General features: G+C 41.8%; 1 protein-coding gene across 2 annotated transcripts; it reads left to right on the forward strand.

Moving 5' to 3' along the window:
* The first annotated feature begins 618 nt into the window (after positions 1 to 618).
* Positions 619 to 17,333, forward strand: LOC112254571 (tripartite motif-containing protein 16-like protein). Of its 2 annotated transcripts, XM_024427273.2 has the most exons (7): positions 619 to 1,214; positions 1,411 to 1,506; positions 1,755 to 1,991; positions 15,448 to 15,607; positions 15,896 to 15,946; positions 16,094 to 16,147; positions 16,340 to 17,333. In XM_024427273.2, the coding sequence occupies exons 1-7, from the start codon at positions 636 to 638 to the stop codon at positions 16,888 to 16,890; spliced, it is 1,728 nt and encodes a 575-aa protein (XP_024283041.1). In that variant the 5' UTR covers positions 619 to 635; the 3' UTR covers positions 16,891 to 17,333. The 2 variants fall into 2 exon arrangements, with proteins under 2 accessions (XP_024283041.1, XP_024283042.1); XM_024427274.2 differs by lacking the exon at positions 15,896 to 15,946.
* Positions 17,334 to 17,335: the final 2 nt, after the last annotated feature.

The raw sequence follows: 17,335 nt of genomic DNA on the forward strand, positions 1-17,335 counted from the left end.
CCCCCTCCTATGAGTCTTAACATGTTCGATGCCAATGTATCTCAAAGAGCTGTTGTGACGAGCCTCTATGAAATGCGCAGCCACAGGGTTTATCTGGTCAATAGTCTTGATATTTCACCCGTGTTCCGCTATCCCTGTTTTCAGAGCTCGTTTCGTTGGTCCAACATAGCCTATCATAGACCACAAATACACTTGATCAGATACATCATTTTTTTGTGGAATACGTAATGATGCCCTTAATCTTGATGACCTTGCCCATAACAGGCTGATTGAACATTTGTCCGTAAAGTTACACCGGGTACATCGGCCACCTCTGTAATTACCGTCTGGCACAATTTCATGGCACCGGTGGAAGATCAGCGTTTGACTGATGTTGGAGGCGTGTCTTAAGACCACCCGCAGTGTTTATTTAAATACTGTTTTTATTCTATTAACTATATTATTATTATTATTATTATTATTATCACTGCATTGTTAGGAAAGAGCTCTCAATGTCAGAACTATTTTCTACATGTTGTATCCCTCAGCATCTCTCTGATTCAACCACTTCCCCTCAGCTCTCACGAACATACCAAGAAATGACAAGGAGTGCCACCTCACTTTACAGAATCGAAACTCTTGTCTTTCTGGCGGAAATGAAACTTGTTCCAGTCAGTGGTATCTGTTTGTTCTCAAATATGGCAGTGTCTGGTGTATCAGTCAGGATGGCCCACCTCAGCTGTCCACTCTGTCAGGAGATGCTCAGGACTCCTGCTGCTATTCCATGTGGGCACACCTTCTGCAGTCTCTGCATCCAGGACTTCTGGGACAATGAAGAAAAGCATGATCGTTTCTGCAGCTGCCCTGAATGCCAATATACCATTCACCCGAGGCCTAACCTGATCAAGAACATTGCTCTGGCTGAAATGGTGGAAGCCATGGAGAAGTCCAGGTGTAGAAATAATGCGGGTTCCGTAGGTAAGCACAGACTTGCTGCAGCCTGCCACCAGGCAGGGCCATCGTCCAGTCAGACTCAGGAAAAGCCCAGACCCATGAAGAGTCCCCAAACCTCTACAGTCTCAGAGGCACTGAAGAGCAGAGTATGTCCCACACATGACAGACTGCTGGAGGTTTACTGCTGTGATGATGATCAATGCATCTGCCTTCTGTGCGCCCTGGTTGAGCACAAAGCACACTCCACTTTGTTCGTGAAGGAGGGATGGAGCAGGAAACAGGTACTGACCTATAAACTTAAATCTGTTGCTGCAAGTCTCCCAAGGGTTATGTGTAGAATGCACATTTGATCAATTATTGATTCAATTCAAATAAGTAAGTAAATATCACTTCATTCCCTTGTGCTTTCCAGGATTTATGAGATTTTTGGTTTAACCTTTTAAATATTTAATCTGTAGATGTATTTTCCTTCCACAGAAACAGCTCCAGGACCTTAAGAAGGAATCAAAAAGAAGGATCAAAAAGAGAGAAAAGGAGCAGAAGGACCTGACAGAGAGCATACAGAGGATTAAGGTAGATATATAGTAGGTCAGAGAAGGAAGTGAAAATAGTTATTTATGATGCTCTCAGGACTAAACCAACTAATGGCAATGTCTATGTCTCCTTCCTACCTTATGGGTGTACATTGCCCCAGCTTCCCAGGGGGCCCCCACTGAAATGTGTTAAAATCAGCTTTATAAGGCCTATATCTTCATAAAAGGAAAAAGTCAAAGGTTCTGAAAAAAACAAACATAAATTGCCTCTAACTGTATGTGTAACAGGAAGGTAGTAGGGCTGCTGAAGAGCACTGCGAGGGCATCCTCGCTGGGCTGATTGACTCCCTCCAGAGGCACTACTCCACCACAGTCAGAGAGCTGATCAGGGCCCAGGAGACAGCTGTAGTGGCTCAGGCTGAGAGCTCCCTGTGCAACCTGGAGACAGACATTGCTGAGCTGAAGAAGAAAGACACTGAGCTGGAGGAGCTGTCACAGACAGATGGTGATATCCACTTCCTCCAGGTATGGTTGTGTCATCACAGGCTGTACCCACTGGACACACACTGGTTGAATCAATGTTTCTACTTAATTTCAATGAAATTATATTAAACCAACGTGGAATTGACATTGAATTGACGTCACCACGTCATTTCAACATGGTCATTTGGGTAATATTTGGTTGAGACGTTGATCAATGAGATTTCAACCTTTATTCACCCACTCAAAAAGACAGCGAGAAGTTTGGTAATTAAACAATGTGTTATCACTGCGCTTTCAACCATTTAAAGCACAACACAATTCAAATGGGATACAATGTCAGAAATGTTGTATTTACACAACAACTTAATGTGTCATCACTCTGCATAATCAAATAACACAACCAAATTACCTGGATTGCAGTTGAGATTGCATTAAAAGTACATAGTTCAAGTGTCCAATGGTGTTCGAGATTCTGCACAGATTATTCTATGTGTGGAATACAATTCAAATAGCATGCTTTCTATGATTACGTAAGAAAATATTGATAGTTACAGTACCCTAACCTCAAAATGTGGCCATGGATGTGTTACTCATTTTAAGGTTCAATAAATCCTGTTACATTAGTTTGTAAGATAGCCTTAACATTAGGCTATTTACTGTATTAAAAAAGTCATATTGAATTGTGTTTGGTTGACAACAACCAAATATCAACATTTAAAGGATATCTAATGCTTGGACAGTTTCATCTTAGCCACTGGCTTAATTCTTTTAGATTTTATTTTATTTCACCTTTATTTATTTTTTAAATTTATTAAAAAAAAAAATTGTAACAGTATTTTTATTGGAATTTCACAATTTTCACCCATATTAAGAGATACAACAACAGAGACAAAGCACACAGAACAAAAACAAGAAAAACAGCACCCACTTACACATATCTACGTGCATATATATACACATACATACATACACACACACACATACATATACCCATGCATATACACACACATACGTATACATACACGCACGCACACACACACATACCCATACATACGTACACCATTTTCCTCTTCCCGCTCGGTGCTTCTCTCACCCCATCACCATCATTGCGTCTCTCAATACATACATTTTGAACAAACTTACAAACAGAAATTAAACAAAAAAGCTCAGTTTAAACCAAGAGGTTAGGTTCCACACATGGAACGTACAGTGTAGTTCTGAAATACATAGATCCCCGCCATTCTAAGAGAATCCTTGCAGCATAATAGCTGATACCTCAGGTTCTAGGTAATTTAGATAAGGTTCCCATACTTTGTAGAACTGGTGTTTTAGAATGCAATGTACATGTCAGATATTCCAGAGGCACCCAATTCAAATAGTATCTTATGCCAATCTTTAATAGAAGGAACCTTATCACTAATCCACTGTAAAAGGATGTTTTTCCTCGCTGCGAAGGTAAGGATGTTGTAAAGCCTCCTTTTACCGACAGAAGTAACATGCCTACTAGGGAGACCTAACAGTAAAAAAACTGGGTCCAATTCTAGATCAACCCCTAGGATATTTTCAATTTCTTGCAAAACACCAGACTAGTATCTTTGTATTTTGGTGCATGACCATAAACAATGTGTTAGGGTGCCTGTATCAGTTTTGCATTTAAGACACTGAGGGGAAGAGGAAGTGGGGCTGAAAGCATGTCTGCGATTTGGGGATATATGCAATCTGTGTATTATTCTTAATTGGATTGCTCTAGTACGGTTACATATAGATATTGTTTTTGCATATCTCCAAATGTCCTCCCACATCTCTTCGTCAATAGTAACAGACAACTCTTTCTCCCACACTTGTTTCACCCTCTGTGTGTTGACAGCAGAAAAGGACCTTAAAGTATCATAAAACAGACTTACAGACATTTTCCTTTGTGGGAAAAAAAGCATTCTTTCAATGACAGACACATCAGGGTTACCAATTAAGGTGGTGCTCTTCAGAATATAATGTCTTACTTGTAGGAAGCGGAAAAAGTCCTGCTTTGGGAGTTGATATTTCTCGACCATCTGCTCAAATGACAACAAAATCTTATCAGCAAATAAGTCATTTAGCCTGCGTATGCCCTTATTAAGCCATAAGTTAAAGCCAGCCTCCAGCAATCCTGGACTGAAATCTGGGTTGTTAAGAATTGGGGTAAGAGCAGAGGTTAGTTTGGAACTTCCCAGGAAGCATTGAACTGACCTCCATACTTTGAGTGTGTTAAGTGTAACGGGATTATTGCAGTGATCTTCTACAGACTTGAAACTTCAGAAAAATAAAAGATCCTGTAAGGGGTATTTTGAAAGAGAAGTCTCAATGTCTAACCAAATAGAGTCATCATCATTTGTGATCCAGTCAGAAATATAACAAAGGTGGGCACACCATTGATAGAACCTGATATTGGGCAGGTCCAAGCCGCCCATAGAACTTGGCAGCTGCAATATTGCCATCTTAAGTCTTGGCTTGCGTTTACTCCATATAAAGGAACTTAGCCATCCATTTACATCCTTTATTACCTTATTGGAGAGTAATACTGGGATCATTTGGATGGGGTAAAGTAGTCTAGGTAAAATGTTCATTTTCAAGAGGGATATTCTACCCAACCAAGAAATCGGGAGAGAGTTCCAGCGCTCCAGATCCTGTCTTATTGTATCAAACAAGAGAACAAAATTGGCTTTGTACATTAGCTGGAATTTAGGAGTTACAAATATACCCAGATACATGAAACCTGAGGGAGACCATTTAAAAGGGAAGGGGGAGAAGTATTAGGTACAGAGTGTAGGCTACCAAGTGGCATAGCCTCTGACTTAGTAAGGTTAATCTTGTAGCCTGAGAATTCGCTGAATGATTCAATAATATTAATAAGAGATGTAATTGAAGTCTCGGGACTAGAGATGAATATCAGGACATCATCAGCATACAAGCTTATTTTATGGTGAACATCACCAATGAGCAGCCCCTGTATAGCAGGTGTTACCCTGATGGCCTCGGCCAGTGGTTCCATAACGAGTGCAAAGAGGAGGGGGGATAAAGGACAGCCCTGTGTGGTACCTCTGTGTATAGAGAAGCTATTTGACCGTAGCCCATTAGTAAGGAGAGCAGCCTGAGGATCATCATATAAAACTTTCACCCATTTTATAAAGTTGTCCCCCAGACCAAATTTATTTAGAGCAAATAATAGGTAAGACCACTCCACACGATCAAATGCTTTCTCAGCATCTAGGGAGAGCACAAGACCATCCACAGCACTTTGTTGGTAGGCTTGAATAACATTAAGAAGCCGCCTGACGTTGTTGCATGACTTACGGCCCCTAATGAAGCCATTTTGTTCTCCTTTCACAATTAGTGGCATTGAGTCCTCTAATCTTGTGGCTAGAATTTTAGAAAGCAATTTTCTATCCACATTCAGAAGGGAAATTGGTCTGTACGAGGAACAAGACTCTGGACATTTTCCCTTTTTGAGAATAAGTGAAATGTTGGCTTCTCTCAGCGTTTGAGGGAGTTGGTCATTTGAAAATGAGTGGTTAAACATATCACGCAATGGCTCAAGGATCAGGCCATGGAACTCTTTATAGAACTCACTACAAAACCCGTCTGGTCCTGGGGCCTTACCATTTTGCAGATTCTTAATTGCGAACATTATCTCTTCCTTGGTAATAGGGGCATTAGGAGGGACCTCTGCTCTTCGGAGATAGTAGGGAGTTCAATCTTACAAAATAAGTTCTCCATTAATTTGGGTGCATCCTTTGGCAGTTCTGGGGCATAAATGTTTGTATAAAATTTCTTAAATGAGTCACTTATCAATTTATTTTCATATAAATGATTACCATCAGAATCAGTAATAGTAGCAATTGACTGAGAGTCAGCCCTCTTTTTAGCTAGGTATGCCAAGTACTTTCCTGGCTTATCGCCATGTTCATATAGCTTTTGCCTGACAAATCTCATTTTCTTTTCAGCGTCCTGTGTTAGGAGAGAGTCTAACGTTGATCTAATGACTGATATTTCCTTTAATAGGGCAGGAGTGGGCGTTTTAATGTAGTCCTTCTCTTTAGTTCCTAATTCACCCTCTAACATTTTTTGCTTTTCCCGCTTTTTCCGTCTCTTAGTAGCTGTGTATGACATAATCAGACCCCTGCCATACGCTTTACAGGTCTCCCAAAGGAGCGAGGGGTTATCTGTTGATTGAGAGTTAATAGAGAAAAATGCTTTAAACTCTGTTATAAAATATGATGTGAATGTATGGTCTTTAAGAATGGTTGTGTTCAACCTCCAATGTCTTGACCGATTGAATGCCCCGTTGAGTTTTATGTCCAGGATCACCTCAGCATGATGAGATATGACTATGCTTCCTATCCTAGCGGATAAAACAGACTGCAAAGACGTCTTGGGCATAAAAATAATCTATTCTAGTCTGACATCCATGAGGTGCAGAGAAAAAAAGTGAACTCTCTGTTGGAGGGATGAAAAGCTCTCCAGACATCCGCATACCCCAGATCATCACAAATAACTTTAAGTGACTTAGCTTGAGGAGAGAGTGAAGCTATACCACTGGGAAACTTATCAATAAGGGGGTTCAACAAGCAGTTAAAATCTCCTCCAACCACTGCAGTGTCCGAGTTTAATTCTGAAAAGTCTAGAAATGCCTTAGTGAGGAAATCAGGGGGGTGAGCAGGGGGGAAGTAAATATTCATTATGGAAATGTTCTGCCCTTGTAAAGTACCATTAATTATAACAAAGCGACCAAATTTATCTTTCACACAATTCAAGACCTTAAGTGGTAAGTTCTTTTTCACCAGAATTGCTACACCTCTATTTCTGGATGTAAATGATGAGAAAAACACTTGACCAAACCCTCCTTGTTGTAATTTCAGGTGCTCCTTATCATCCAAATGAGTTTCTTGCAACAGGGCAATATCAATATTTTATTTTTTCAAAAAAGACAGTACTTTCTTCCTTTTAATGGGGTTATGGCTCCCTCTAATGTTCCACGTACATACACACAGTCTGTTATCTGCCATTGTATCTTGACCATTCAATATCCAGACTGGATCCTACTGTAAAAGTGGGGTGGTACCTTTTTCCATGTGTTGAACTCTCCTCTATCTCACTGAGCATAAACAAAAAATATGAACCCTGAACTCGAACTATACTAAACCCAAAAATGAAACACGTAAAGATCCAAAAGGGGGTTTTCCCACTAGCTAACATGCAGTGGATTTCAACTCTCCAATGTAGACTCTTAAGTCCGCATTGCCGCTCAATAGCCTCATCCTTTATATATATGGAAAAGAAAATCAATAGAACAAGATTGAGGCTCTTCCACCTAAAACCAAGCCTGGGCACCAATATGGATTCACACATATCTCAGCCTGAGCTATAGCGGCTATTACTTTAGCAAGAAAAATAATAAAGATACGAATATTACTGAGCCGGAGTACGTGAGGACTCACACCACTGTTTCATGATCAGATTCAACCAAAAATAAACAAAGTTATTCAATGCTGTGGAGGTGCAGCTTAAAGTTATTTACCCGAGAGAGTCAATAAACGCAGCAGCCTCTTCAGGTGTGTAGAGCTTTTTAGGTGATCCGTTGACCATAATCTTCAATGTGGCCGGGTACAACAGTGGGTAGTCCATCTTCATTCTCCTGAGTCGAGCCTTCGCCTCATCAAACGCTTTGCGTCTTCGTACAACCGCTGTGGAATAGTCATTGAAGAATGAGACCTTTGGACCTTTATGTTGACTACCATCAGAGCCGATGTTTCTAGCCGCATCCATGACGCGCTGCTTGTCGGTGAAGTTGTGGAACTTTATAACCACCGGCCGTGGGCGCTGATTGGGACCTGGTATCGGTGCTTGAGAGCGATGGGCTCTGTCCAGCTTCACACGACCAGCCTTAGTGTCCATTTGTAGGTAGCCAGGGATCCATTCCTCAAAGAATTTTACTGAACGTGTCCCTTCAGAATTTTCCGGGAGTCCCACAACACGAATATTGCATCTGCGTCCTCGATTATCCAAGTCGTCAATGTGCTCCGCCATTTCGCGCACCTGTTTCTCAAGTGCTTTTATCTTAGCATCCATAGATGTAGTTAAGTTTCCACTGCAGCAATTCTTCCTTCCGCCTCAACAACACGTTTCACAACGCTCTGTATTTCAGCTGAATGGCCTGCTATTGCTTCCAAGACCGTTCTTATCTTAGCATCGATCACTTAAGTAATGTTATCAGTCATCTTTTGAATCATCAGGTCCATTGTGCCTGGATCCGCAATGGTGTTAGCTTCGCTAACGTTAGCTAGCTCCTCATGCACATCCACAGGGGTGGTGGTTTTGGTCGACTTCTTAGTAGTTCTATTGGGCATGTTGTCGGAGATTTTTGCGAAATAGTCGTCAAGACTCATTATATGGTAACTTATTTAGCCAATTCTACCACTTTTTCAAGCTAGGAGATTAATGTAAGAATATAAATTTACGAATGCCACGAGAGCTCGCTGAAACCCCGTGTTCTCTCTACGGCGCCATTTTGTCCCCCCTCATTTCACCTTTATTTAACCAGGTAGGCTAGTTGAGAACAAGTTCTCATTTACAACTGCGACCTGCACAAGATAAAGCAAAGCAGTGCGTCACAAACAACAACACAGAGTTACACATGGAATAAACAAACATACAGTCAATAATACAATAGAACAAGTCTATATACAGTGTGCAAATGAGGTAGGATAAGGGAGGTAAGGCAATAAATAGGCCATAGTGGCAAAATTATTACAATATAACAATTAAACACTGGAGTGATAGATATGCCGAAGACACATGTGCAAGTAGAGATACTGGGGTGCAAAGGAGAAAAATAAATAACAGTATGGGGATGAGGTAGTTGGATGGGCTATTTAAGGATGGGCTATGTACAGGTGAAGTGATCTGTGAGCTGCTCTGACAGCTGGTGCTTAAAGTTAGTGAGGGAGATATGAGTCTCCAGCTTCAATGATATTTCTGCAGTTCGTTTCAGTCATTGGCAGCAGAAAACTGTAAGGAAAGGCAGCCAAAGTAGGAATTGGCTTTGGGGGTGACCAGTGAAATATACCTGCTGGAGCGCGTGCTATGGGTGGGTGCTGCTATGGTGACCAGTGAGCTGAGATAAGGCGGGGCTTTTCCTAGCAAAGACTTATAGATGACCTGGAGCCAGTGGGATTTGCAATGAATATGAAGCGAGTGCCAGCCAACGAGAGCATACAGGTCGCTGTGGTGGGTAGTATATGGAGCTTTGGTAACAAAACGGATGGCACTGTGATAGACTGCATCCAATTTGCTGAGTAGAGTATTGGAGGCTATTTTGTAAATGACATCGCCAAAGTCAAGGATCGGTAGGATAGTCAGTTTTACGAAGATATGTTTGGCAGCATGAGTGATGGATGCTTTGTTGCGAAATAGGAAGCCGATTCTAGATTTAATTTTGGATTGAAGATGCTTAATGTGAGTCTCGAAGGAGAGTTTACAGTCTAACCAGACACGTAGGTATTTGTAGTTGTCCACATATTCTAAGTCAGAACTGTCCAAAGTAGTGTTGCTGGATGGGCGGGTAGGTGTGGGCAGCGATCGGTTGAAGAGCATACATTTAGTTTTACTTGCATTTAAGAGCAGTTGGAGGCCAGGGAAGGAGAGTTGTATGACATTGAAGCTCGTCCGGCGGTTAGTGTCCAACGAAGGGGCAGAAATATATAGAATGGTGTCGTCTGCGTCGAGGTGGATCAGAGAATCACCAGCAGCAAGAGCGACATCATTGATTTATACTAATAAAAGAGTCGGTCCGAGAATTCAACCCTGTGGCACCCCCATAGAGACTGCCAGAGGTCCGGACAACAGATTTGACACACTGAACTCTATCAGAGAAGTAGTTGGTGAACCTGGCAAGGCAGTCATTTCAGAAACCAAGGCTGTTGAGACTGCCGATAAGAATGTGGTGATTGACAGAGTCGAAAGCCTTGGCCAGGTCGATGAATAAAGCTGCACAGTATTGTCTCTTATCGATGGAGGTTATGATAACGTTTAGGGCCTTGAGCGTGGCTGAGGTGCACCCATGACCAGCTCGGAAACCAGATTGCATAGCGGAGAAGGTACAGTAGGATTCGAAACGGTCGGTGATCTGTTTGTTAACTTGGCTTTCGAAGACCTTAGAAAGGCAGGGTAGGATAGATATAGGTCGGTAGCAGTTTGGGTCTAGAGTGTCTTCTCCTTTGAAGAGGGGGATGACTGCAGCAGCTTTCCAATCTTTGGGGATCTCAGACGATACGAAAGAGAGGTTGAACAGGCTAGAAATAGGGCGGATTTTGGCGGATAATTTTAGAAAGAGAGGTTCTAGCCCGGCTGATTTGTAGGGGTCCAGATTTTGCAGCTCTTTCAGAACATCAGCTATCTGGATTTGGGTGAAGGAGAAATGGGGTAGGCTTGGGCAAGTTGATCCTATTCTTTACATTTTATTTTTGGTTTAGTTGGAGACGTGAGACGTATCATTTGTTAACTTGTCATCAAGTTAATAGGCTATTTATGTATTGCAAAAGTGATATTGAATTGGGTTTGGTTGTCCAAATATCAACCAAATATCAACATTTGAAGGAGATGTATCTTTTGTGCCACTGATTTAGTCCGACTTTAATTCTAGTTTGTCTACACATGAATAATTTATATTTTTATTTATTTTATTTAACCTTTATTTAACTAGGTAAATCAGTAAAGAACAAATTCTTATTTACAATGACTTCCTACCAAAAGGCAAAGGCCTCCTGTGGGGACAGAAGCTGGGGTTAAATTTTAAAAATTGGACAAAACACACATAATGACAAGAGAAACACCATAACACTACATAAAGAGAGACCTAAGACAACAACATAGCATGGCAGCAACACATGACAACACAGCATGGTAGCAACACAACATGGCAGCAGCACAACATGGTAGCAGCACAAAACATGGTACAAATATTATTGGGCACAGACAACAGCACAAAGGGCAAAAAGGTAGAGACAACAATAAATTGTGCAATGCAGCCACAACAGTCAGTAAGAGTGTCCATGATTGAGTCTTTGAATGAAGAGATGGAGATAAAACTGTCCAGTTTGAGTGTTTTTTGCAGCTCATTCAAGGCGCTAGCTGCAGCGAACTAAAAAGAGGAGCGACGCAGGGATGTGTGTGCTTTGGGGACATTTAACAGAATGTGACTGGCAGGATGAAGGCGGATGAGGGCTGCAGTAGGTATCTCAGATAGGGGGGAGTGAGGCCTAAGATGATTTTATAAATGAGCATCAACCAGTGGGTCTTGCAACAGGTATACAGTGATGGACAGTTTACAGAGGAGTATCAAGTGCAGTGATGTGTCCTTTAAGGAGCATTAGTGGCAAATCTGATGGCTGAATGGGAAAGAACATCTTGCCGCTCGAAAGCACCCTTATCTTCCAATCTATAAATTACGTCTCCGTAATCTAGCATGGGTAGGTTGGTCATCTGAATCAGGGTTAGTTTGTCAGCTGGGGTGAAAGGAGAGTGATTATGATAGAGGAACCCAAGTCTAGATTTAACCTTAGCCTGCAGCTTTGATATGTGCTGAGAGAAGGACAGTGTACCGTCTATCCATACTCCCAAATACTTATATGAGGTGACTACCTCAAGCGCTAAACCCTCAGCGGTAGTAATCACACCGATGGGGAGAGGGGCATTCTTCTTACCAAACCATATTGTTTTGCCCTTAACCAGAACAAGGTTAAGGGCAGAGAAAGCTTGTTGGACACTAAGAAAGCTTTGTTGTAGAGCGTGTAACACAAAATCTGGGGAGGGGCCAGTTGGGTTTTTTGACCGTATCATCTGCATATAAATGGATGAGAGAGCTTCCTACTGCCTGAGCTATGTTGTATATGTAAATTGAGAAGAGTGTGGGGCCTAGGATCGAGCCTTGGGGTACTCCCTTGGTGACAGGCAGTGGCTGAGACAGCAAATGCTCTGACTTTATACACTGCAATCTTTGAGAGAGGTAGTTAGCAAACCAGGCTAAAGACCCCTCAGAGACACCAATACTCATTAGCCGGCCCACAATAATGGAATGGTCTACCATATCCAAGGCTTTGGCCAAGTCAATAAAAATAGCAGCACAACATTCCTTAGAATCAAGGGCAATGGTGACATAATTTAGCACCTTTAAGTTCGCCGTGACACATCCTTAACCTGAGCAGAAACCAGATTGCATACCAGAGAGAATACTATAGACATCAAGAAAGCCAGTCAGTTGATTATTGACAAGTTTTTCCAACACTTTTGTTAAACGGGTCAAAATAGAAATTGGCCTATAACAGTTAGGATCAGCTTGATCTTCCCCTTTAAATAAAGGACACGAAGTGCCTGCCTTCCAAGCAATGAGAACCTCCCCAGAGAGGAGAGACAGGTTAAAAGGGTCAGAGACAGGCTTGGCGATGATCGGGCTGCAACCTTAAAGAAGAAAGGATCTAAACCATCTGACCCAGATGTTTATTGGGGTCAAGTTTAAGGAGCTCCTTTAGCACCTCAGACTCAGTGACTGCCTGAGGGAGTAACTTTGTAGCGGGGCAGGGGACAAAGAGGGAGGAGCATCAGTGCTAGTCGCATTAGAAGGGGTGGGAAATGAGGAAATGTTGGATGGGCAAGAAGGCATGGCTGAGTCAAATAGGAATCCTGACTTAATGAAGTGGTGATTAAAGAGCTCAGCCATGTGCTCCTTGTCAGTAACAACCACATCATCAACATTAAGGGACATGGACAGCTGTGAGGAGGAGGGTTTATTCTCCAGGTATTTAAACATTTTCCAGAACTTCTTGGGGTTAGACCCACAGAGAGAGAACTGCTCCTTAACTCCTTAAAGTAACTAACTTTGGCCTTCCGGATAGCCTGAGTGCACTTATTTCTCATTTGCCTGAACGAGAACCAGTCAGCCTGAGTATGCGTGTGCCGAGTGCGTGTGCCAATATGTTGGATTCACATCTCCATCTCAACCAAGAATCAAAGTTAAAGAATAGAACTGAATCAAATAAACTTTATTTACAGAGCATTTAAAGTTTGATTAGAATAGATTTATTCCTATTCTTTAAATTACATTTTTGGTTGAGATGGAGATTTGAATGCAACATCAATTATTTGTAGATCAACTGGAATAAATGCCAGACTAAGTCAGTGGCACAGATGGAACACATCTCCTTCAAATGTTGATATTTGTTTGTGTTGACAATATCCAGTTTGTCTACAAATTAATAATTGACTAAATCTAATCTAATCAAACTTTAAATGCACTTGAAATCAAATTTGATTCAAAACCATTCTTTAACATAGATTTTAGGTTGAGATGGAGACGTGAATCCAACATATTAATGATTAACTTGAAGACTACATTTGAAATCAACCAAAGCTTGAATCCATATGCCTATATGTATTGTCTATTTTTAGTTGAATCCTGGGTTGAATTGAAACAATAGTTGTTGATGCTTTATAGGCCTAAACCAGTGGATGCTGCTGAGGGGAGGACGGCTCATAATAATGGCTTGAACGGCGCTAATGGAATGTCATCAAACACATTGAAACCATGTGTTTGATACCACTCCACTGATTCCGCTCCAGCCATTAACACGAGCCTGTCCTCCCCAATTAAGATGCCACCAACCTCCGGGGGCCTAAATAGTATCAGTGATGATACATGATTGATAAAGTATGGTTACTTTTCATTTGCTCTTTTGAACCTACCCTTTGGAATGACTTCACTGGCAACAGTGAATATATTTAGTTATAAACAGATATATCAATAATCATTCTTATGATAGTACATTGGTAGTAGTCAGTTACACAGCTAAGCAGGACTGGGCTTGTTTAAAACCCTGGATGGGAGACCAAATTAATAGCTGTAAATACAACACATTCAGAAAGTATTCAGTCCCCTTGACTGTTTCCAAATTTTGTTACGTCAAAACCTTATTTTAAAATGGAATAAATTGTTTTTTCCCCTCATCAATCTACAGATGAATCCATAATCCACAATGAAAATGCAAAAACAGGTTTTTAAAGTAATAAAATTGAAATATAACATTTTCATAAGTATTCAGACACTTTACCCAGTACTTTGCTGAAGCACCTTGGGCAGCAATTACAGCCTTGAGTCTTCTTGGTAATGACGCTACAAGCTTGGCACACCTGTATTTGGGGAGTTTATCCCATCCTTCTCTGTAGATCCTCTCAAGCTCTGTCAGGTTGGATGGGGAGTGTCGCTGCACAGCTATTTTCAGGTCTCGCCAGAGATGTTCGATCGGGTTCAAGTCCGGGCTCTGGCTGGGCCACTCAAGGACATTCAGAGACTTGTCCCAAAACCACTCCTGTGTTGTCTTGGCTGTGTGCTTAGGGTTATTGTCCTGTTGGAAGGTGAACCTTCATTCCAGTCTGAGGTCCTGAGTGCTCTGGAGCAGGTTTTCATCAAGGATATCTCTATACTTTGCTCAATTCATCCCTCCCTCAATCCTGACTATCCTCCCAGTCCCTGCCACTTAAAAACATCCCCACAGCATGATGCTGCCACCATCATGCTTCATCATAGGTATGGTGCCAGGTTTCCTCCAGATGTGATGCTTGACACGCTTGGTATTCAGGCCAAAGAGTTGAATCTCGGTTTCATCAGACCATCAGACTATGTTTATCATGGTCTGAGAGTCCTTTAGCTGCCTTTGGGCAAACTCCAAGCGGGCTGTTTTACTGAGGAGTGGCTTCCGTCTGGCCACGCTACCATAAAGGCCTGATTGGTGGAGTGCTGCAGAGATGGTTGTCCTACGGAAGGTTCTCCCATCTCCACAGAGGAGAGCTCTGTCAGAGTGACCATCAGGTTCTTGGTCATCTCCCTGCCCAAGGCCCTTCTCCCCCGATTGCTCAGTTTTGCCAATCGGCCAGCTCGAGGAAGAGTCTTGGTGGTTCCAAACTCGAGTCTCATAGCAAAGGGTCTGAATACCTATGTAAATAAGGTATTTCTGTTATATTTTTAATACATTGCAAAATTTTCTAAAAACCTGAAAACAAAATTCCACAAAATTCCACAAAATGTGGAAAAGGGGAAGAGGTCTGAATACTTTCCATTAGGATGTGCTGCCCAGCCTTTAGTTTTTTTTCTGAATGTGGATATAAAGTTGAAGATCTGACTTTGTTTCAAGGTACAAATTCATCACATCTTATACAAGGTTTGTTTATGTTGAAAATTGCTTAAAAACATATCAAATCGAATGTATTTTTCTCATACATTCCATGTCACAATAAATTGACAAATTACATTGAAATTACGTTGATTCAACCAGTTTGTGCCCAGTGGGTAGTAGATAGATGTAGGGTCTGGTTCTGAAGGTTTGCAACTGTGTGCATGATGATATGGTGGATTGTCACGATTAATAACAATAACTCTTTCAGTTTCATGTCTCCCTCTCTCTTATTACCAAAGAGTTGGCCCTCTCTTTCAACCCTCTCAGAGCCCCAAAACTTGTCCAGTGTCTCGACAGATCCACACCTCCCCTTTGAGGCCATAAGAACTGTCGTTTCAGAGTTTGGGGATCGGCTGGAGTCATTCTGTGAGGAAGGAATCAATACAGTGTCTCAAATTGGTCAGTTGAAGAGAGGAATGCAGCAGACAGACAGACAGACAGACAGACAGACAGACAGACAGACAGACAGACAGACAGACAGACAGACAGACAGACAGACAGACAGACAGACAGACAGACAGACAGACAGACAGACAGACAGACAGACAGACAGACAGACAGACAGACAGACAGACAGACAGACAGACAGACAGACAGACAGACAGACAGACAGACAGACAGACAGACAGACAGACAGAGACAAATATACAATACATTTATAAAGGATTTTATGATCTGTCTCAACAGTGGCTGGTAATGGAGGTTCCCAATCTCCAGTCAGACCTGAGCAGCTTCCAGGTGACTGTTATCCTGAGTGTTTTAGAAAATCAGTCACAGTTTACTTGACCTTAAGTAATGAGAGTTAGTTAGTAACTACAACCTTAACCCCAACTGAGCATGATCAATGACATATTACGCCTTTTCTGCCTTTCTCCTGACCGACAGTTATCAGCGCTGCACAGACCCTAGAGCCTACGACCAGACCTGAGTTTCTACAGTGTGAGTCCTAAGTCTTTTAGTCACACACACAGACATGCAACACATCTAAAATCCCCTCAACCTGTACAACACCAACTGTAAATAAACATAATAATTAGGAGATTTTAGTTTTAAATGGGTCTGAACCAACCTCATGAGAATGCTGTTTGAACATGACTATGAACATCATTTTACGATCCTCTGATCCTTTAGATGCCTGTGATCTCACTCTGGACCCCAACACTGCCCACAAGGACCTCTCCATCTCAATGGAGGACAGAATGGTGAGGTGGGACCCTAAAAAGCAGAAGGTCCCAGTCCAACCTCACCCTGAGAGGTTTACAAACCGTCACCAGGTGATGTGCAGGGAGGGGCTTGAGGCTGAGCGCTGCTACTGGGAGGTGGAGATGGTGGGGAACAAGGCTGAGATTGCCCTGGTCTACTGGGGCATAAACAGAAAATCACGCTCTAAGACATCCGCTTTTGGGGGCAGTGACCAATCCTGGAGCCTCGACTGTTCAAAAGGATATTCTGTGTCCCACAACAATAAAAGTATTCTACTCAGTGCAACCCCCAGCCAGCACAAAATAGGGGTTTACCTGAAATTCAAGGAGGGCACCATAGCATTTTATGAAGTCTCAGATAGGATGAAGTTTCTCTACAGAACCCAGAAATACACATTCACTGAACCCCTCTACCCAGGGTTCTGGCTTGGGGACGAGAGTCCCATCACACTATGTAATCTGAGGCATAAGCGATTCTAACCATGAGATAGAGAACAAAACACCCAGGAAGAGTAGGCTGTGGATAGAAGTTTAAAATAAAGCTATGCATTCGGAAAATGAATGCATGAAAATTCAAAACTGTTTTTGTTTTGTCATTATGTGGTATTGTGTGTAGATTGATGAGGAAAAAAAACATTTCATCCACTATAGAATAAGGCTGTAACGTAACAAAACGTGGAAATAGTGAAGGGGTCTGAATACATCCCGAATGCACTGTACATCCCGAATGTACTGTACATCCCGGAGAACATTTGAAAGGTTTTAGATTGCTGTTAGGTTTTGGGGAATCTTATTGTCTAAATAGATTGTAAACCTCTAAATGTTTTCATGGTTACCCTCTTTACATTTGTAATATCTTTTTTTTTATAAACAGTTTTATAAATATACATATAAAAGCAGCGAATAAAGAGCAAAAGTGTTGGTT

The sequence above is a fragment of the Oncorhynchus tshawytscha genome, linkage group LG07 (genome assembly GCF_018296145.1).
Source record: "Oncorhynchus tshawytscha isolate Ot180627B linkage group LG07, Otsh_v2.0, whole genome shotgun sequence".
Taxonomy (NCBI): Eukaryota; Metazoa; Chordata; class Actinopteri; order Salmoniformes; family Salmonidae; genus Oncorhynchus; species Oncorhynchus tshawytscha.

Excerpts from the sequence above, each read along its gene's own strand:
- LOC112254571 (XM_024427273.2), top strand. The coding sequence starts at position 636 with ATGAAACTTGTTCCAGTCAGTGGTATCTGTTTGTTCTCAAATATGGCA. Across the intron at positions 1,507-1,754 it reads AGAGCATACAGAGGATTAAG|GAAGGTAGTAGGGCTGCTGA; the intron begins GTAGATATATAG and ends TATGTGTAACAG. Across the intron at positions 15,947-16,093 it reads CAGACCTGAGCAGCTTCCAG|TTATCAGCGCTGCACAGACC; the intron begins GTGACTGTTATC and ends CCTGACCGACAG.